This window comes from Coturnix japonica, chromosome 17, assembly GCF_001577835.2.
Source record: "Coturnix japonica isolate 7356 chromosome 17, Coturnix japonica 2.1, whole genome shotgun sequence".
NCBI lineage: Eukaryota > Metazoa > Chordata > Aves > Galliformes > Phasianidae > Coturnix > Coturnix japonica.
The window spans coordinates 8045896-8068242 of record NC_029532.1 but is presented as its reverse complement, the minus strand read 5'-3'; the positions used below and the strand labels follow the sequence as shown (position 1 = coordinate 8068242).

The window sequence follows — 22347 nt, the reverse complement described above, 5'->3', positions numbered from 1 at the left end:
CCTTTTGGTAGAGCTGACACAGCTGCCAAGGGAGGCTGTAATCCAGCCAGTCTGTATTTAGCACCTGCTAAGAGCACAAGCAGCAGCTGTCCCTAGAGATGATTTCAGGAGGCAGAAGCACCCTGACTCATTCCCTGAGAAACAGGCCTTAATTTCACATCAGCACAATCTTAACACGGGTCAAGTTTTGCCTCAATGCTTTACAACTGCTTCAAACAGCCATAGCATCCCAGTGGACACAATCAAGACCACAAAGACTGAGAAAGAAATCAAGATTAGAGTTTTAATCCAAAATGTATTGCACCACAAATTTCATAGTGTTTCATAAATACAATCCATATTTACAGCATAGAAGGAAAGAAATTCAACAGCCATAGAAAGGATTGTGTATACCACTGTTTTTATACAAGGGAAAGTGCATTAGCTTTTTTTAATATATATGTACATATATACATACACACACACACCATTCTTGCTCTGACAGCTGAAGAAAATTCAACACTTGACAACTCGTTTGTTAAGTTAATGAGTTTTGGGATCCTAACCTGGTTGCGTTAGTCGATATATAATCTAAAGTTTGTGTATCACTTCTTGCAGGCTGCCTGTACTGCATTCATTACTGTACAGCAGAAACTGTTCAAATCAGGTGCAACTGAAGCTGTCATTCAGCTGCAGCAGTGAGACCTGCCAGAATCCTGTCCCTCCAGTCACACAGAAGCAGCGCAAGGAGATATTCTAAAGACCCTCCTGATGTGCAGGGCTGTCCTGCCCTGCTTTGTTTCAGTACAGAAATCTACTTTTTGATCGTCTGTTTTCCTATTGGAGTTCTACTCTTCCCATAAACTTCCCTATTCTATATGGTTAAGCGCCATGGATCAAGTTTTAGTATATGAGAGTCCTGCTGGTTTTACTGAATGTATTTAAGTAGATCCTAGCTCTTAAAAGAAACATGCCAAGGCAACAGCTACTGTGAGTAGCTACATCTTGGGTACAGCTGCTTAACAAAAATGGGTCCAGTCCAGAAGGGGACAGACCTGCAGCATGTCTGCTGCTCTGGTGACTGGCCTCGTGTAAAATACTTCCATCTTTTCACAGCAGCTGCCGTGCTGTAAATCTAACACTGTATCTCACCTGCCACCACCACCAAGGTCACTCATGTCCCCTGTCAGCAAAGCTGTCAGAGCTCTGAACATGACCACGTCTCCACTACACGACAGGTAGAATTTTATTAAATATACTTAATAAAAATCTTTGTTAGTAACACAAACCTCATTGTAAGAGAATTACCAGAATAGCAGCTTGTTCATCATATTTCTTATATATAGACATATATTCAAGTTATAAGAAGCCTGATTGCTGCTTCCTATACCCAGATAGATTTTGTGGTGCTGTTAAAACTGAAGGGCAAAACTGTGCTTCCCATCTGTGTCAGCTCAGTCCCCTTTTCTTAAGGCAGAAGAAAACAAGCTGCCAGAACCAAGACTAATTTGTTAAGAGTTGAATTTTGCCCTAGAAACCAAAAACCTCCTAAGCCGTGGTCTTTTCTCATGTAGTTAGGATACAGTTCGCAGCCCACTACACGCTCAGAACAGTTTATAAGCAGCAGTATCTGAACTACACAAAGCCACAACAAAAGATACCGGTTATGAAATTTTGTTGCTAGCAGACTTGTAAGAAGAAAGCCCAAAGTGCTTAGTACCAATATTATTCACGCTCTTTCAATGTATATATATATATACCTATATCATTTTTTTTAACCTTTTTTCTTTTTTCTTATAAAAGTATTTGCAGTTACTTGCAGTTATTTGCAGTGTACATTTACAATACCTGGAATTCAGTTTTAAAAATTTAAAATGGTTTCCTATCCCTTCTTCCCAGTGCTAACAACCTACGGTACAGCCCAACTGATTCATTTTAAAGGCGACTGAGTAATTAGGTACTATAATTAAGACCATTTTAAATAGGCTTTTTCTTTAAGAAAAGTAAAATCGGACAACTCTAAAGTTGTGCTCTCAAATTAAATAATCACGATCAACATGCAGCCTTCAAGACTGCAGGCCAGGATATATGCACCTTATATTACACAGTGATATGAAAAGATGCAGACTATTAGTTATGTCAGTATAACAAGGCAAGGCAAATTCCTTTTTTGGTAAAAGCTCCTGCTCCTGTCCTTCGAAAGTCGTTTCAAACTGTCACAAATTCAGTACAGTAATGCCAACATTTTTTTCCCCACTGCTTTCCACAATGAGACAAGGAAGCTTCACTTGCCTGGAGTGATCCAACCCTCACACTCCCTAACTTAAGCTGGAATCACCATCACAACAGATGCACCTGTTAGAAGCTTGAACTGCCAGTACCCATGTTAGTGAGGTTAACGTTACCCTTTGGTGCCAAGATAACAGGTCTGGTGAGCACAAGGAGCTGACTTCCATTGAGAGACCGCTGAGACAAAGGTCCCTGATCCCAGCCCTCAAGAGGTGTCAGTTTGTAGTGAAAGTTCCTCCTTGCACAGCATTACTTTTGTAAACAGTGTCAAAGTTCTTGTACAAAATACTGCAATGACAGTGATTAAGACACACCTGAAATGGTGTTCAGTGTTCTTTTCACAGAAAAAAAACCGTGGCTGGATGCTGACTGCCTGTTTCCAGGGTCCCTTAAGACCACAGTGTCCTTGGGCTCGAGATAGAGGGCCGGATACTGCCTTTGGGAGATGGCTTTGACCCAAACCACGACATCTAGGACAGGAAAGCACAATACACATCATGCGAGGTTCACACTTTTAAGAAGCTGGAGACTGGAACAAAAATATGTTATGTATGCATCACTCCAACATGAGGTAGAAACTATTTAGAAAACAGAACTCTGCAGACTTCAGATTGTGAAAAGGAAAACGGTTTCACATGATCAAATCCAGAAGGAACAGCTACTTTTCAGCATCTCCCACCATCTGAGAGCATTCACATCTTTTGCTGCAAGACCAGTTATAGGCTACAGGTGCAAGAAAATCCTTACCTTGTACTCCAGGGTTTCTTTAAGCATATTTTCTTCCTCTTGGGAAAAATTCAGTAACACAGACACAGCCTTAATAAGATGGAATGCCTGCAAGAGACCACAGTGTCTTACTGCTTGTGATGCTCTCAGCCTCTGTGTTCTGGACTACAGTGTGACAGTTTTTCTGCAGGCTCAGTCACAGACTTTTCAGTTAAAACTGCAAAGAGCAGAACAGTAAAACCTTCCACTATGCCCTATTACTTGGGGAATATAAAGGAGCTCCAAATGCACAAGGAATTATCTCTTATAAGTATTACCTCAACAGCGTGTGCTTTATATCCTTTCTGGTTTCTCTTGCTATCTTTCTTATGTACACAGCTACTATAACCTCATATACTCCATATGCTTTTTAGATTAGTACAGAGGGAATGCCTCGAAGCTTCATGTCTTTAACTTCTAGACATAACTCACTCCCACCTTTCATTTAGTTCCTAATGATCTGTGCTCCCAAACATGCTGCTGTTTTGCTTTATTGTGCTGCATCAATTACTTTTTATATGCAGAACTACTGAGCTGGCATGGAAGTACCAGTTGCCAGTTTCTAAAGACAGAGAGACTTAGAAGACAAGCATACCCAACCCATCTTCCCAGGATTCTTTACCTCAGACTCCCGACAGGACATGAATTTTAATACAACATGTTTAAGGTACTCAAAGTTTATCTCCCTCGAGTCATTTAAATCAGAGTTGTTTGTGACAGTCACAGAAGCATTAGGCACTTCAGAATTTGTTTTTTCACGTACTTCGGGTACCTCACTGTCCGGCCTTATTTTCTAAAGAAAAAAAGAAAAATCAGTTGTGTCAGTTTGATGCTGGGAGAAAATCTGGGTCTGAGATACCAAATACACAGAGCATTTGTACCCACGAGACGGGTACAACCAGGGCATCAGTAGGATAAGCTTCTCATTCTTCAGGTGATGACAGCAGAGGAGTGTATCTTTACACCTCCCTAGAGAGATCTTAATTGCTGTCAGTTACATCTGTAAGATCCAAACCAGGAGAATTGGCTCCAGGCTAGAAACTGACATCTGATTATTGTTCTTTCACCTGTTCTGTGCTTTTCAAATACACAGAATGCAATTCTCAAGTTCAGGCAAAAAAACCAAACATCACAAAATTTGAATATTTTAAACCCTCTTTGAAAATGTTTACAATACAGGGACTTTCTATTGGAGAGGGAAACTATTTTAAGAAGAGCTTCCTCCTGTGGCTGAATTTTAGCTGAATGACAGCCGAGAAGCAACCACAAATCTCAGTCATCCAATATATGGAAACATTTAAAACCAGACACTACCAGATACAAGTCCCTAGCTGAAATCCAGTGTTGCAGTATCTGAATAGTGATGGCTACCCAACACATCACCTATAAAGTAAATACAGACCCAGAATGACATATTTCCTTATATTAAGGGTGCACAGATTTGTCTGCAATCACAACGAAACTGTGAGCATTCCTAGTAAATAAACAAACAAACTGAGGCTTGCAATCAAGTCTTTGGAATTTCTACTGTAAGTACCTTTCAGCAAATGCCAGCTGGGGAGACTGAGAAACCGAACACTTACCAACTCCTTCTGGAGAGTTTTTTTCAGTTCTGTCATTCTTTGCTGTAGCTGCTTTATCATCTGTAAGCAGAGCAAAAGATGGCATTAATACAGCATTCAGTGTTCGGGCACACGTTGACACAGAAGTATCTGAAGAGAAAACAAGGTGAATGAATGTAAAGAATAAAGCATTCATTAAAGAAACTGAAAGCTCCAAAGAAGCAATCTGGACAACTCACAATTCTAACTGCCAATGTTAGCAGGTGTGCAATAGGAAACTTGGGCTTCAGTGTGACAACATGATAGAAATTAATCAAATTCAAACAAAAGGGAAGCAGGAAAGCTGTAACTGGTGTCATCTGGTGCTTCTTTTCTCCAGAATAGGTAAGGAGCAGAAGCAGAAAGTGTCACAGAGATTTCTCTGCAATTCTGGCTGCAATTTCCATTCACTACTGCTTTTACAGTCCAGGCTGGGGAAACACTCATAGAACGCTGGATTCAGATTGGATCTCTCAAGATTGTAAGCCTGTTCAGGCCTTTCTAAAGCTTTGGTACCTATTATTAGGCTTCCTAACTGCAACAGAAACTCCTGCTTTTTAGTTTACCTTGTTTTTCTCAACAACTTGCTGTTCCAGCTCTCTGTTATCCTTCTGAAGTTGAATGACATCTGTAGCTGTTACCTCTCCATTCTGTTCTATCACACGATTTTCTGGAAGATGTAAGTGCTCATCCAAGTCTCTTGCTGATTCTTCTAGTTCTGAAACCTACACAAATGAAAACAGCAAATTGCAGAGGTATGATATTTGCAGCCCATTAACAGTCTTCAGGGAGAAAGCAAAACTTAATTGCTTTTGTATGTCTGTTTTGGTGTGTGGGAGTGGGAGGATAGCGGTGGTTCTGGTTCTTTTTTCACTGTGACCCATTGCTTGTTTTGTAAACCAGAAAGCAGTACTGATAATCCATTCCACATCACTCAGTGGTGTGTGCTTTTTGGTGCTTTTGGGTCTCTGCCTCCTTTAATCCCCTCAAGACATTTTATAAGTGAAATAAAATAAATTGGTGTCTTTCACAAACTAGTCACAGTTGTGACAGCACACAGCTTTCTTGCAGAAGATGGGGAACAACAAATAATGGCATATCACCAAGGCGTACCAGAAGTGGGATCTCCTGCACACCTACTTATTTTCCTGAGAAGTGTAAATAGAGTAGCTTTGTAATCGGCTCTCACGTTTTTCTCATGTTCTCTGGCCAATAGGAACTCCTGTATCTGTAACTTCAATTCTTCTATTTCCTTTCTTGCTGTTTCTTCTTTCTCCAGTGCCTGGTTATTACATGCCTCTATTTCAGATTGTAACAGATGTATTTGCAGGAGTGCAGCTTCATGATCTAAGGATGAAAAAACTTGCTTAGTACAAATCTACTGAATCAAATGAGATTTTCTCATTATTTTTCTTAGACAGAACTTAGTGCAACAGTAAATCCTGACCTTTTTGCTTTGCTCTATAACAAAGACCCGGAATTTAAACCACCCAAGCTCACATGCATATTTTTGCATAGGAGCAATCTATCTCTTCAAACGTCAGAGTGATTTTAATACTTAAAAGCACAATTAGCAATTATACCTCTTCTAAATGAACACAAACCTCCACCTGACTGAAGACACCATGTGACTTGTGCTCTTATTGCACAGGAGCACCTGGGGCTGCAGGCACATACAGCAATGGCACCGACAGATGCTGCCAGCCAGTCACAGAATGGTGTAGCAGGAGGTTACACTTTGGGTGCCTTTCTAGGTAAGGGCAACACAATAGGAACACAGAGGTGTTGGGAACAGAATGAAGATGACTGCATTTCATTTTTTAAGTGTAACTGTGGAAAATCACCTTACAAATTTAAAAATGTAACTTATGTCTTTTAAGCAAGTGCAGTTTTTAAAGTGGTACAAAGAAGCAGTTTTTGAACTGCATCAGTTCTTTATTACCTGTGTTTTGCATAATATGTTCAGCAACAGAAAGTACAGTAAGATTTGTTATCTTGTATTAAAACACTGCAAAACACTGATTTTAAGAAGGTGGGTTTTGTTGTTGTTTGTTTAGAAAGAAAAAGACTGACATCAAATGACAGAGGACTTTCAAAATTAAAATAGATTAAATATGGTAATAATTCTAGATTTCTCTTATTTCCATCTACACATAAGTGACACCACAACTAGAGACTGTGTTCAGTTAAAGCTGTCTGGAATACAGTAGATTTGTTTTATCTAACCTCGGCTGAGTTGGCTTAGTTCTTCCTTCTGTTTTAGAAGCATACCAGAGTTTTCATCAATAAGCTGGTCTTTCTCCTTTATTGAAGAAGCCAAATGTGAAACCTTTAAAGCAGACAAACAAACAAAATTAAGGATATACAACTAGAAGAGGCCATGGAAAGATTTCAACATATTCCAGATTTTTTTTTTGTGTCAAGAACTGAAGAATTCTTACATGAGTGGAAGGCAGTAGATGGTATCTACAACAAAACAAGGGCTGCCTGAGCTATGTGCTAGGTAGTACAGTATGGATGTTCACAGAAGGCATCACTACGTAGTGTTGGTCTCATTAGAAAGCACTTTAGTAAATGAACTGCCAGAGCTAAAACACACTTCAGCTTCTGATAAATCTGTACCACAAGTACAGATTGCTTCATAGCCAGCAGGTGGCAGCTGTAAGACAACGACTGTGCAAATCTGGTAGCCCTTCCCACAGCTGAAGCAAACAAGGAAGCACACACAACAGCTCCAGAATAATGCAGATACTAAAAGACGGAACTAAATTCAGTCAAATTTGCTTAGATGGCAGTTCCCAGTTAAAGAAAACAAATGCTCACATCATTCACTATGCTGGTTTTAACAAAACAGAAGAACAAAATAAGGTTACCCATATCTGTATTCAGTTTTTGGATACAAACTCCTTTCTATTAGGAAATTTAGGATTTTTGAACTGCTGTGCTTCAGAGGAACAAAGATGTGATTATAAACACTGAAAGGAACACAACAGGATGGATATCTTCGTAGTTGTGTTTGGTGCTGTGGTTGTTGTCCTTGTTTTTTGTTTGTTTTTATAGAAATCAAAGTACAAACTAGTGAACACCTCAGGAAGGCTGGCCCACCAGCACTACATATCCTACAAACTAAAGAGGCCTGGAACACCAATCATCCTCATTCTGAGCAAATGTCTTCATTCACTACCAACTGTTCTTCCTCTCAGTTTATACTCAACTACCACAACCTGCCATAATCCTTCAGCCTACTAAACTACCAACAAAAAGAGTATCTCTCTTTGCAGCCAGCCGTACTTGTATTTTTGTATTGGATTTGTATTCTTGTGTTGATTTAACTCACATAAATTGATTAGATCCCTTTACGATTACTGAGGGAGCCAAGTCTATCTTCCATACTGAAGATGATTTCACTAATTATCATAATACTCAGGAACATAATTCCAAGGCTCATCTGATCTCTGGAATGTTGGAGTGCCTGTACGTATTTTAGATTGCTGATATTAACCAACCTGCTGCTGCAATTTGTCCTTTTGTTTTTCTGTTTCTTTCAAGGTGTTGGCAATTTCAGTATTGACAGTCTCTCTGCTGATCAATTCTTCCTGCAAACCAAAAGTAATTTAGAAATTACTTGAGAGAACTACAACCTGTCCAAGTTCTACCTAACTATTCGATATTGGGACTATTATGTCTTTGTTACTGCAAACAGGATTTAAAAGCCCTTCACACCTGACGATAAGGTAATGTATTTTTAGACAGACTCAAACATTCTGCTTCAGGAAAGGATCACACATTTGTAATGCTTTTCAGAAGTATTTCTACTGAGTACAAATGATGATTTACAACTCTAAGCACATAGAACCTGAACATAATGTGATTCCCGAGTACTGAGAACATAACACACTTTACCAGTAAATGTTTCTCAGATTAGGCTCAATACTTAACCAGTATCACCGACTAATTAAACACTTACCTTTAGCTTGTTCACTACAGATTCTTGTTTTTTTAAAGAACTCTCATACTCTTCTCTGCTTCCATTAAGATTTTCATTTTCCTTTTCCAGTTGGCTCTGTAAAATAAAGACTGCTTAAGTACTAGGTACAAGTGTTCCAATGCTTTGTGTAAACAAATACATTCAATTCATATTTAGTTTTTCAAAGCATTAGATCTCCCACTACAATGCTGGGAACTCTAAGTAAGCACATTCAGACAACATGCAAGGTCCATCAGCTTTGTTAAAATCATTCTGTGAAGACTATTTCTGTACTTACTATCTTGTGCTGAGCAGCTGTTTTGTCAGACTCCCAAGCTGTTTGAAGAGCAGCAATTCGAGACTCTAGCTCAGAAACCTTCTGTTCATACTGATGTTTCTCACTTAAAACCTGCTGCTGTAGTTTACTTCTTTCATTTCCTAGATCCATTTGCTTACAAGGAAATGAACACAAAGTTAAAAAATGATATTTTAAGCTCTAATAAGAATTGGATGTATTTGCACATCACATACACTCCAACATTAGCAACTCTGTTTATTTGGTAGCAGTGCCAGGAGCTCACATACAAACACTACTAGTTTAGGAGACAAACAGTAACAAAACAATTGAGTAACAAATGCTGAAATACTGGCTTGCTATTGGTCCCACAAACATAAGACAGCATACTCACCAACTTCTTGATCTCCAGATCCTGCTCACAAGCTGCCTCTTTGCTTGTTTTCAATGCTTCTGTTGCAATCTGTAGTTTCTGTTCCAGTTCTCTATTCTAAAATATAACCGCACATTAACTTCCTTATCCACTGACATCTACATTACTAAAAAGGAAAACAACATATAGAACACAGAATGACACAACTGGGCAGGTAAACATTAAAATGTGAAACTACATAGTTCAGAGGGAATGTCTACTTGACATGTGCTGCTTCCTTTAAATACTCTTTATTGTTGCAGACCTTGAGCAGCAATGCTTCTAATTTAGCTACTTATTTCTTACAGTACAAAACATCAGCACAAAAAGTCTTAACTTTAGAACCTCTAGACACCTCCCCATCTCTGTAGGTGGAGAGACGACCTGAGCCACTCAATTAAACCTTCCTTTGAAAACTAAACGGGACACATAGCATAACATAGCAAAAACACAAACGTAGTGACAGTAAGAGCTACTGGGTGTAAAGAGGCTGGAAATAGTTAGGAATTTGTAGGGGGGGGGAAAAAAAACAACTCACCTGCGTTTCTAACTGGTTCACAGCATTAGCATGATGCATTCTGTCTGTTAACATCTGTTGACTGGTTTCATCTAGTTTCTGCTCAAGAGACGCTTTCTGAAGATTATATTGGGTTAAGAACAGAGGGTAGGATGGACAAAGAGATTTTAATTAAGATGTTTCTTTGAATTTCATTAATCATACAATACTAAACTTGAACAGTTTTTTCTGATCCAGACAGGAAAACATTGCTCCAAGGTAACTCTAAAACAGGAGCATCAGCTCTGGAAAAAGATCAAGTAGTGAAAAGAACACTAACAAGAAGCAAATATCTTCACGTTCTCAACTGTTTCATAACAATTCTGAGGCTCAAGTGTTGAATATGCAACGTTCTGCTTATACACATATGCGCAAATCAGCTTCCCATTCCCACCCCAATGCTTTGGGAATCATGATTATAGAAGATGAATACCAAGAAATAGTGCACTGTTCTCCATAAGGATTAACCAATAATATTCTTCAGCTGCTCTGTATTTGTGGGCATGTTAAAAAAACTGCTCTTTCCCTTCTAAACTGACAGATGCACTGCCTAAACAAATAGTGCAGAAACACCAATGCAAACATCTGTGCAGCATGTACATAAATGGGCCCAATGCAGCCACCCACACAAGCTTGTCCACCAAAGAGACAAACATGCCTGCATCATATATTGTTTCCATGTGTAGTAAGCAATGTATATTCTAAAATAATCCCTTACGATTGCACTTTTAGTCAGTCTATAAATATGAAATTACCTCCTTGAGCAGTTCCTGTATGTGTTCATCCCCTGAAAGATTTCTTTCTAACTTCTTTTCCAAGGAAGACACTTTCTCCTGCAACTGTTGAACAAGTTTACTTCTCTCAGCAAATTCAAAAGTCATCTGCGGGAAAAAAAAAAATCACAGATTCTCCTTTCATTGCCAGACTTTTATCTAATTCACTGTGGTTTGACTTGGAAGTGCTATTAGTTCTGTATGAAAAGACAATAGGATGCTAAAACATTTAAGAGACACCACATTTCAAACACAGAATGCATTACCCAAGTGTACATGCTTACACCAGATACACCTGCAAATACTTAACCTTTAGCTTGTGTTGTTCATATTCCACCTTCAGAGATTCGTGCTCTGCCCGTAATGTTTCCAGTCTCTTCTCACATCCAGAACCAGCAACTCGAGCCTAAAAAGAGAAATTTCTTGCTCCGAATCTTAAGATTCCACAGTGGATATGTAATCTAGCTTCTGTAGATGGGGTCCTTTGAATCAAATCCCTAATGTGAAACTTACATTTTGCAAGTCTACTGAGAGGTGCTGAATGACAGTTTGTAGCTCCTGTTCTCTCAGCTCCAGAGCAGTGATCTTATTTTCCGCGTTCCTCTCAGCTGTCAGCAGTTCATCTCTTCACAAAAACAACGGAAAAAAAAGTGACATAGCATTCCAGAAAAATAACATTTGGCAGAATTATCTGCTAAAGGATAAATGGACTGAGCAGCATCAACCAGATTTCCAACCAGATCGCCAGCCACCGTATTTGTTCTACATTTTCCAAAGAGGTAGTGGTTAAGTATTCATGAAAAACAAGCTTGTAAAATCCTAAACAATTATTCTTCAACTGGCTTGAAAAGACACATCAATGTGGCTTTTACATCCACGCTAGCATACTAGAATTAGTCAGTTCATTGCATATATAAACACTTCCCAAAAAAGACAGATTTGGACAGAAAATACAGGAGAAATACACTCTTTATGAAAATACACCCAATACCTCTGTGCCTCCAGCTCCAAGAACCGCTCCTGCAACTCCTGAAGATCTTTCTGTAAGCCTGATGACTCGGTGCTTGCTTCCTGAAGCATCTCCTTAGTGTGGATTAGTTCTCGAGTGCGTGCCTCTAGTTCCTGCTCTGCTTTGCTTAGAGATTCTTCCTTTTTCAAAAGCTGAATACCAGAACATTAGCAATAAGTATGAATTGGTAAAACTGACAGAGTCTTCTTATTTGTCTCCCTTATTAAGTTACGAGATAAATTAAGTGAAGCAACTCCCAGAAAAGTCTCTGTTAAAATACTCCATGCAATCCTGTATGCATGTACCTACTGATAGGACATAGACATGGAATCAAGCTAGATGCAAGCATTAAGGCTAAACAAAAGTTAATGCAGTATTTCCACTGGGTGTTCCAACAGCAATTTTAGTAAAAAAAGTCATATTCAAAGTAATGTTACCATGTGTTTAACTTTGGCCATTTCCTGCTGTTGAAATCCTTCCAGTTCATCAATTTCATCTCTCTTTTGAAAAAGGTTCAAACTCTGCTCCCTCATTTCTTGTAACTGCGTTTCGAGCATTTTTTTTTCCTGATAAACAGACAAAAAAAAGGAATCCAAGAACATCTATATGTTAATTTGAAGTCAGTGGGAGGTCAATTAAATTCTGTGGGAAATAAACCTATCCTGCATCCACAAGGCTCTGTGACAGTGCTATACATAGGACCAGAACTCCCTCTAATTCAACTTGCAGTTGGCAATGTGGGGGATATCACTGAGTTTTGAATGTTTTGTTTTTGCTTTTTCTTAAGCTGCCTTCATTGCCATGCTCAACTCACGAGGCAGATTTAACCTATCTAAATAATCAACAGCAAACAGCAGCACACTCAAGATCTTCATAATTAGAGGTACTTAAACTTTTAATTATAAACAGCGGCTGCAAGGCTGAAATCCTACACTAAGAAAATTCCTGCCTAATAGATTCCTTTCTTTTATGAAACAGATGACCAGCTAATGAGCTCAGTCCAAATCACCACGTCTTTCTGCATTCCAGCTGTCTCATCTATAATTAAGGAAACTGATTCCACCTTAGAAAAGTCCAAGATGTTTCTCCTTGCAACCCACCATTCTTCACTTCCACACTGACCATTAATTCCAGAAATATCTCGTGAAACACTGGGGCTGCTAACAAAGGCAGATCTCCGACTACTCACTGATCAACCAGCAAAGAAAGAGCCCAACAGAGCTACGATACAGAAAATATGCAGGGCACTGCTCAAAAACATTAAACAAATCAAAAGCTTAATTACCTTTTCAATGTGACTCAATTTTTCCATCCACTCCTGAACAAGAAAGAAAGAAAGAATTAAAATCACAACCCAGCCGCAGACTTTTGAGTACAGCAAGTAAGGAAAAAAGAAAAATAAAAAGAATCTGTAGTGATAGCAGAAATATTAAGATGAAGAAATGATGAAAAAAGCTATTACCAAAATAAAAATAACAGATAGTATTTTATACATAAAAGCTAGAGTAATTTGTGTTATCTGAATATACATAAGTATTGCTCAAATAAAATAAGATAAAAATGGCAACAAGGTCTACCACAATGGCATCAACACAGAAAAGCTACTTTAATTAATGTACTCTGAGTACATCTCCACAGCCAGACAAAAGCTCAGTTGTTAAGCTCCGTTACCTGGTCCTTTTTCTCTAAGGCCAAAGCCATTCCTTCAGCCATCTTGGCTCGGTTGGCCTGGTGGGCTTCATTCTGCTCTTGAAGTTTCCTCATAGAAGCTACCAACAGAAAAGCACCAACTGTATTAAAAATCCATATTTTAAAATTGCTTCTGAAATTTCTATGTTATCCATATATTTATAGAGCTGCTTCTTCAAGCATTCAGCACCATCTCAGCTCTAGCACTAATACTGCACCACTCATCACATAACACTGCCTGCATGTGAGAGAAGTGTCTGAAGTAACAAAAGATGTCTCCTGTTCTAAGCTGGACTACAGCAAAGCCGTACGTTTCAGCAAAGTCTCTTCTACACATTAGCCCCAAATTTGCCAAATAGCGCATAATATGAGCTTTGTTCAACAACCAGCACATCACTGCTGTTATTACATCATTAGCAAGGCAGGAGCCTGTGTTCTACTTCTTTGCAGCTTGCATGTATACAGTTTGAAAATAAATGTTTAAAAAACTGTATGTAAAAATTGTTTCTTTCCAGGTATATTTAAACCATAGCAATTTTCAACCATAAGAGAGATTAAAAAATAAATACGTACAATCTTGATGCTTTTCTAATGCATTTTCAAGCTTCTCTTTTATCTTCTGCAAGTTTCGGATCTGATCAGCATAATCTTGTGTTAGGAGGGAGAAGCACAGACCAGGAATGGACAGACATTAGGGAAGGAAACAGGGGGGGGAAAAAAAAGGGGAGGGGGGAGAAAAAAAAAAACAAAAGATGAGTGGAAAATGGCAATGATTTTCTCAACTAGAAAATCATTTCTGCTGAGGAAAACTTGGGTGACTGTAACAATGAACAGAAGCAAGTAGCTCTCCACTGTCCGTAGGGTAAATGAGTGGTACAAACAAGAGGGTCTGTCCTAGTGCTGGTAGCTACACGAGAAGTTCCACTCCATACAACAGGGATGGAAAGGAGTGTCAGAGCAGAACCCTTACTGACAGCTCTATGGAACGAGGTATTATCCTAGAAAGCAAAACAGCCTTGCGACTGTTTTATGCTGAATTCTTTCCTCTTTCTTCATTTCACCTGTGTTACTGTCAACATCAGAAGTCTTAGATCCTAAGAGAAACAAATCATCACATACATAGAATAATAAAAAAGGGGGGTGGAGAGGGAAAGACTGTTTGAAGCACAGGGGCAGAAATGCTACCTAGATGAAAATGATAGGGGCATACTACAAGTTAACTTTCTAAAATGAAACAAACATTTTTCATAACTCTGAACACTGAAGTGGAAAGGAAACTATCTTCTAAGCAATCAAATTTTACATGTATCAAGACACGTACCAGACAACTTGACTTCCAGTTTTCTTATTTGTTCATTTCTTCTGAACAACTGGGATGAAAGATCCTCTCTAGAACTGCTTCCATCAGAAGCCTCGACAGAAGAACAACCATGTAACTAAAGAGATGTACTCAAAACGATCCTGTTACATACTAACTCTACAACAATAAACACTGCCCAGTGTCTTTTATAACTGCCTACAGCAGAAAGCAGTTTGTTCTAACCCAGCACTAAGAAGGTGGCACAACAGAATGGCTGGGGGAAAAAGGAAATCAGGCTCTAACGATGCCAGGCTCAGAAGGGACGGGTCAGAGAAAAAGCCTTCTGGACAAATTAGAAACTAGGAAAAAAGAGCAACAATCTTTATGTGGAATGAACTCAACAGTCATTCCAAGTTAAATCCAAAGCATAAATGACACAGGACTCTCTATGGCTTTCTAGCTGTATAAAATCTGCATTAAGAACAGTTAAATGAATACCAAGTTTTTGAGTTTGGAATTCCTGCTTTCTTACCGCTTCAGAAATTAATTTCACTACTAGGCATCTCACATACTACTTGTTCACTCAACATTTATTCAACGTCCTACACGTGCTGAATGATGTTCTCTATTGAGACAGCTTTGTAACTAATGTTTACATGGGTAAACAAGTAACTCTGATGGTAAACAGAACAATATTTTCCCTTTGGTATTTAAACTGACTCAAGCTACTGATTCATCTGCATATTAAGACATACACCTACAGAGGTACCACAGGGCACTCTCAGCTCACACAGCACACCTAAAATGGATCCTGGAAAGCAGCGACACAAACGTGGCTTAAGAACCCAAACTCAGAGTAAGGCAGAACTCACAAAGTCATCTCCCGAGTCCGCTCCCACGGAGGTGATGGACTCTTTGCTGATGGATCGTGGGATCCTGGCCGCCCCCCCGGGCCTGGGAGCAATAGCTGCCTCTTCTGCGATCTTCTTCTTCAGTTTCGCAAACATTTTACTACTCCGTAGCACTGGCAGTGCCGGGTGCTTCAAAAAGCCGGTGCCTGTGATATATCTAACGCATCGATGCTCTGCTTACAGCTTCCAGAAGCTGAGATTTAATTTTGTGCTTCATCCACTCCGCTTTATTGCATTTCTCGTTCCATTACAGCCTCCATGGCCTAACAACACCTGTAAATTGAGGCGATAAGGCTTCCATGCTGAAGACGTCCACCCCCATTAGAGATAACTACACGCTTTTTTAGGTACTTTACAACCCCTCACAGCCCGCTACGACCCCGCCGCACCGCACGGACCCTCCGGTGCCCCCACCCCAGAATTGGGCCCGGCCCCGGGGCAGCGCGGCGCCACCAACGACAGGGCGAGCTCGGGCGGCCCGTTCCCGGCAGCTGCCGCCTGTTCGGAGACGGCCGCGGTCCCCGGGTGCAATACGGCCCGTTGCAATACAACCCGCTGCAGTACAGCCCGCGCCCTCACCGCCGTCCCGCGGCCTGGCCCGGCCTCGTCTCGTCCGCCGCCGCCCGGACCCCGCGACGCCGCCGTCGCCTCCGGCGCTGACCCGGAAGTGCCGCGCGGGCGGAAGCGCCGCCGTCCGGTACGCATGCGCAACGTGCCCGCCCCGCCCCCCCGTCCCGCGGCAGTGCAAGAGGCGGCACACCGGGTGATGGCAGCAGCGGGCAGCCCCGCCCCGAGCGTTTATTGTCATTGCCGGTACAGAGCCGTAACCGAGCTGTTTGTGCAGCGCCCAACCGACACAGACCCAGTCGCACTTCCAGCTCAGCTTTCACTTCCCCCCGACAATTGCAGCAGTAATACAAACACATCGCGTTCCTCCCAGACACCAACATAGATAGAACTCTCTGGCATTACATTGCTTTGGCAATTTACAGAGCCTTTGGAAAATGGAAAAAAAATAAAAAATAAAAAAAAAAGCTATTTGCTCCAAAACTTTTATTCATATATCTCTATTTTAAGTAAAATATCTGCTTTTACCAAAATACGATGTACAGGCACGTGGCTGTCAAATAACTTCGAGCTAATCCATTATAGAATGACTTTGGGTACCAAATGTTCTGATTTCTGGTTTCACTGCAGTGCAGGCCCAGCCCCGCTCTGCTGCATGGCTGCACTGCAGGGCACAGCTCCTGCTCTGGGGCCCTGCGGGCAGAACCAGCCCTAACACAGCCCCGATGAAGGAAGCAATGACCAACACGTGCCAAAGGAGCCCTGCAGTGCCAGCGGGGCCCATAGCAAGAACAAGCCTTCATCCTTGAACAGCTGCAAAGCAGGAGGCTCCAGGGCGCCTTTGGGCCAGGGAACAGCAGCTGCAATGTGAAAGTAGGAGCTTCAAGGGCAAAACATCTCTGTGTGCACCAGTGCACCAACAAGATGCAGAGATGCTCTTTGATATTCCAAATGATCCAATTTGAAAATCTCAAACTAAATCTCTTTTGTTTTGGCAGAGGAATGGTTTAGAGTGAAAAAAACAACAACAAAAACCCAGAAGAATAAAATAAATTGATGTATTCCTCCTGTTCTAGTTGCAGATATCTGAATCTTCAAAGCACATGCAATAGATTTGGTCACAGAAACAGAACTGCTCTAGAAGTCAAAGACACTAGAAAATGTCAGAGAGCCATCTCAGCAATTGTAACCTCTTCACTTTGCAGACTTCTGCCCTGCCCTCCACACCAACACCCCTCACACAAGCTGACAGTGCTGCTATGCAAAGTCACCAAGGGATTTTAACAGTTTTCAGGCTGCGCAGCTCCTCAGCCACAGAACAGCTGCAGCCATCACAGATCAGCTGCTGACACCCAGGCAGCCACTTGGTCTGGAAAGGGCAGGACTAACTGAGGGCTCTGCTACTGCCATCATTAGTGACCTGTAATACAAACACCTACTGAAGAATCTAACATAGATAAAGCTGTTACAAAAGAAGCCTCAAGACAAAACAAAACACAAAACAAAATGAAAAACAAGTTGTCCAGACGGATTCCAAGCTTTTTAGCTCATAGGAAAAGCAGACGTCGGGCACAGCATGGAGTTACAGTGTAAGGATGAAGGCAGAGCGGGGGGAGGCACTTCACAACAGCATGCCTGTGGGTGAGCAATGGAATGATAGATACTTTCATTCTTAGAGGAGCTGCCTGACCAGAACTACTCACTTCGTACCTTATGAAGATGATTATCTGAAGCCTAATTCCCCATCTCCATCTATCTCCTGTGATCCTTAAAAGGCATCTCTGCACATCTCCCTATGGAATGATCTTGAGAGCTTTATTAAGTCTTACCTGACAGATACTGTTTGATAGACTACTCAAACAAACAGTCCTGAAACTTCTCAAGAAAGCACTCCAGGGAGCAACTCCAGTTTGCAAAGCTCACAGAGCTAGTGCTCCATTTAAGTTGTGCATGAAGAAAACGAGACAGCACACCCCAGTAGTAAAAAATAGCTGCAGATTCATTTCCCTCTCTTCCCTTCCCACTATTATTTTGATGAGTCAAAAAGGTGAAAAGAGAAGGCAGCAACACTAATCGTGGCTATGATGTTCTGAACAGGGGTAGGAATAGAGGTGCCTCCTCTGAAAGTAGGATTAATTCAAATGCATTACATGCAGAGGAAATAGGAAGCTAGGCAGAAGCAGTCCAATACACAGACATTCAGTACAGCTCACATTTTCCTCTCATAGTACATAACATACAGAATTTACCCTTGCCTGGTGATGGCAAGTCTTCTCCATTAACATAAGCAAAAGGTTAGCAAGACAAGAGGGAAGGCATTAGGCCTGAGAAGAAAGGGATCTGTTCTCACTCAAAAATGGTTCGGTCTTCCCCTCACTTCCAGCCAGGACTGCTAAATACACAAACCAAAGTTTTCTTCAGTACGTACAAGCATACACAGAGAAGGTACCTAGGACCATAGCACACAGCACACAGTAGCACAACTTTAGAATGACTCAGTAAGTTCAAACAAGACAAGATTTTACTTGGAGAGAAAATACCACTTTTCATCTTGAAAGCAGTTGTTTTGGGTCAGAAGGGAGGGGGCTGGCTCAGAATCCATGACTAGATGCTTATCCATCTACAGCTAGAGCAGACAGAAGGTATCAGCCTTTTTCTTTGCAAGGTACACCTTTGCACTCTTACTAACAGAACAGGAGTTCTGTTTATCTTTGAATACCCCTGTCAGCAGCAATCCCTCTGAACCAAAGGTCAGAAGGTAAGAAGAGGACAAGGGTCCTTCAGGAGGAATTCTTGCCTTGGACAGTCATTGCTGCTAAGAAATTCAACTTCTGAATGAATTTTCAAAGCTTCATATTCTCCTCTTATATTTTAGCATCTGCAACTCTTTTGTTTGTTTTGTTTTTTAAAGACCTTTTCTTAGGGCTGCATAGTGTATTAGAAACCTCTAAGATCAAAGCAAAGACTCCCTGCTTCAGCCCAGCTAAAATGAAGACTGTGTCTGCCAAGGCTCTCCCATTTGCTTCACAAACAACTACCCACAGAAGCCCACCAGCTCACGCTAATGGAACCATCACTCCTATCCTTAGAACTAGCATACTGTCGTCCAGATACATGGAACCAAAATGAGAACAGCTTAATCAAAAGCAAACGCTAAAGTAAAAAAAAAGCATTTGATTGGAAGGCAGTGAGCTTGGGAAATCTGCATCCTCCTCCCCTGTAAGCTGAATGCTGCCAAAGGAGGAACAGCAGACAGGGGAACTGAAAATCCCTCTCTCTCACTTGCTGCTGCATCAAAAGGCTTTCTATTATATTTAGCTTCCACACAGAATCCCACATTTTAATAACTGGAGACCTCCTACCAGAAGGAAAGGCAGACCATTCACTTCACAGTTCAGAATCTTAGAATCTAATCACTGTAGCACATACAGGAGTAGTCACTGCCCCAGCTGACCAAGGCCTCCTGTATCTGAAATCACTTCCAAGTAACTTCAAGGACCAACTGCAAGTCCCTGAAAACAGACTGTAACAACAGCAGAAGAGCCATAACTTTTATGACAACCACAAATGATCTGGAATACTTTGGGGAACGCACCCAGAATGGCATATGTGTGTATATATAAATTTTGTATATAGACATTGTACTGTTTCATACTTTTTAATACATATACAAGTACCTATACATATATACATATTTACAATTTACACCAGCCAGTAGATGTATGCGTATTGTACATATACACACAAACGCCTAGAATACACATGCACACACAGACACACACTCTTTAAAATAAACTCCACATCCCATGTAACAAAGTCCTGCCATAGTCCAAAGAACAGCACCAAGTGGTGGGGGGCCCAACACAACCCAACACAACAGCTTCAAGACTGCTTAGAACATACACTACTTTTTTTTTTTTTAATACTTTTTTTTTTTTTTTTCACTTGAGAAATTAAAGAATGGGTGGCATCAGCTGCATCCCATATAGAGAAGACCTTCACAGCAACTTCCCACCACCACTCCAGCAATTCCTGATGTGCCATACTGTGCTATTCACAGCTGAACGAAGGCTCATCAGTGCTGAACTGCTGCCCTCTCTCCACTATTCCAGCTGAGTAAATCATACCTTGTATGACAACACTTGCAATTAGGTCTACTGCAATAACTATGGTAGTCACCAAATCTTGCATTTCTTTTTTCCCCAACAGAAATGGAGACATGGCTGAGGTTTAACATAAAAGCACTGATCACACTCATCCTTCCACTGCCTTTCTAGTCCATGGAACAGCGAACATAAACTCACTGAATTAAAATATTTTCATTTCCTTCCCCCTGCTCAAACCTTTACTGTCAGGAGTTGCAAGAGGTCCTCCAGCTCTGCAAAGAAGGCAGTACAGTCCAAATGAGTCAAGCAAGCACTTTTCTGCAGTAAGAGCCTTTGCAGAGGCCATTGTACTCCCTAAGATTCCTAGGCTGAGGGAGACTACAGGGCTACCAAACACAACCACAACCTCTCTGTTTTGTTTGTTTGTTCTACTGGCAGTACCCACTTAGTTTAACCCATGAGAGGAGCACTGGCATCTCTCTCTTGGGGTGCAGCTCCAGCACAGGTTGGTCTGATAAATGGGGGATAAGAAGGGCTTGCATTCAGCACTTTACATGGAATTCTTTCAACTCCAGTCAGGGAATGGTAATGCTGTGGGAGCCACACATTCCATCCACAAAAAGAGAGGAGGATAACACCTGCCAGAAATTAAAGAATATCCAACTAGTGGCTCAAAATGAAGAATGCAATCTCCTATAAAATAGTGGCAGCAACAAAAATGGCAAGACAATCCTTATTACAGTGAGAAAGAGGTGCTAGCTTTCTTAGTTTTTAATTCACTGATCTGCTAAGCACATGTCCCATCAGACAGAGAGGAAATTGTGTCCTTGGACAGCAGTTCAGAGTTTATATACGACATTGCTGTGTCAAATCTGTAGGGAGCATTAACTTTCTTTACAACTTCATTTCAAACTCACTGTCTCCAAATGCAACTTAATCTTTGTCTACTTACTTGCCTAAGACTGAAAAAATATATTGGTTATGAAGGACTTTGTTTTATTGCTATTGTCTGTTTGCACTGTGTGGTTCCATCTCCATCATTTCAAATCCAGACTCTTTGGGGACAAAATATCATTTTTCTATCAATTTTTTTCCCAATTTCTTAAAATTGTATAAAAATAAAGGATTTCCACAAATGTGGGCTAAAGGTAACCAATAATACTTCTATGCTTAGGATCAGCTGTTGGAAATGTGGTTGACAACCACAAGACCAGAGATAAACCTCTAGCAATTCTTTAACATTTAAAAGACATGAAAACTTCTTATAAAATCGACCCCCCCCATACAGAATGGAACAGCTAACCTAACAGCTGTTTATTATTACTTTTTAAAATAATGGTCCTAAGTTTAAAAATAAAATCAAGTACTTCCTTTTATGATTTTCACATTAGAAAACCGCACCATTCAAAATCTGTGGCCAGGGAAAACCCTTTGCAGTAAGACAGTTTTTCTTAATAGTCGTCAAGAGTGTTTTCCAGGAAAACATTTCTAACATCCAGTATGGAAGCCAGCTCCAAAATGTGCTTTTGGAGGTGAGGGTTCTCCACCGTTTCATCTCTTGGCAGCTGAGGATAAGATTCTGGATAATTTCGTGTCTCCTGCTAGATGACAGTGAAAACAAAAAGAATCAGACATTCATTTATTTTTTACAGCTTTTCAGAAGAAGACTGCAAAAGGCCAATTTCACATAGGAGATAACCCAATCTGTTTAGCCTGCCAGAGAAAGAAAAGTCTATCAGAAATGACGCTACTTCCAGTTTTCTTTTTCCTTTAACTCAGAGTGGCACTACAAATGCCCATAAGATGGTTAAATCATATGTTCACAAAAGCTTTGTCAAATAAAATAAAATAATAACGATTAGAAAACACAAACTTGACTTATACTTACCTAACAGGCCAGAGTTTATTTCTATCTATCCCCACTCACAGATGACCTGTTTTTCTCTGATATCCAGGAAGCCTAGTAGCTAACTTCGGTTTGGAAAGCTACTAAGATATGTGCAGTTACATGAGATGAATATGGTACACTTCCTGTGTTTTGACTTTCTTTTTTTCTTCTGTAATGCTTAAAAATAGAGTAGGCAGTTGATATGCCAACAGACAGGAATGTAGAATGGTGCAGATTCAG

General features: G+C 40.6%; 2 protein-coding genes across 7 annotated transcripts in view; both read right to left on the bottom strand.

The window, feature by feature from the left end:
• Positions 1-269: 269 nt before the first annotated feature.
• GOLGA1 (golgin A1) lies at positions 270-16244 on the bottom strand. Of its 3 annotated transcripts, XM_015879455.2 has the most exons (23): positions 16126-16244; positions 15508-15819; positions 14657-14747; positions 13909-13983; positions 13318-13415; positions 12932-12964; positions 12084-12212; positions 11629-11798; positions 11151-11262; positions 10948-11043; positions 10620-10745; positions 9847-9942; positions 9291-9386; positions 8900-9052; positions 8602-8697; positions 8141-8230; positions 6861-6963; positions 5824-5981; positions 5201-5359; positions 4617-4676; positions 3656-3826; positions 3016-3102; positions 270-2738 (listed from the first exon to the last, which is right to left on the bottom strand). In XM_015879455.2, exons 2-23 carry the CDS (start codon positions 15640-15642, stop codon positions 2658-2660), a joined length of 2415 nt encoding a protein of 804 aa, XP_015734941.1. In that variant the 5' UTR covers positions 15643-15819; positions 16126-16244; the 3' UTR covers positions 270-2657. The 3 variants fall into 3 exon arrangements, with proteins under 3 accessions (XP_015734941.1, XP_015734942.1, XP_032303966.1); XM_015879456.2 differs by lacking the exon at positions 13909-13983; XM_032448075.1 differs by lacking the exons at positions 270-2738; positions 3016-3102 and adding an exon at positions 3111-3426.
• A 66-nt stretch (positions 16245-16310) lies between these two features.
• The window catches only part of SCAI (suppressor of cancer cell invasion), a 35155-nt gene continuing 29118 nt past the window's right edge, over positions 16311-22347 (bottom strand). For 3 of the 4 annotated variants that reach the window (XM_015879459.2, XM_015879461.1, XM_015879462.2), the window contains one exon: positions 16311-21820. In XM_015879459.2, coding sequence (XP_015734945.1) covers positions 21671-21820 — 150 coding nt within the window. In that variant the 3' untranslated portion in view covers positions 16311-21670. The remainder of the gene's footprint in view (positions 21821-22347) is intronic. The other variant, XM_015879458.2, reaches the window with a different exon arrangement.

What these genes read in the sequence shown, in the direction of transcription:
- GOLGA1 (XM_015879455.2), bottom strand. Translation starts at nt 15,642, where the DNA reads ATGTTTGCGAAACTGAAGAAGAAGATCGCAGAAGAGGCAGCTATTGCT. An exon ending in CCAGAGAACATGAGAAAAAC is followed by an intron (nt 5,360 to 5,823) that starts GTGAGAGCCGAT and finishes TCATTTGTGTAG; the next exon opens with GTTTCAGAACTAGAAGAATC. An exon ending in AAGAAACCCTGGAGTACAAG is followed by an intron (nt 2,739 to 3,015) that starts GTAAGGATTTTC and finishes TTCCTGTCCTAG; the next exon opens with ATGTCGTGGTTTGGGTCAAA.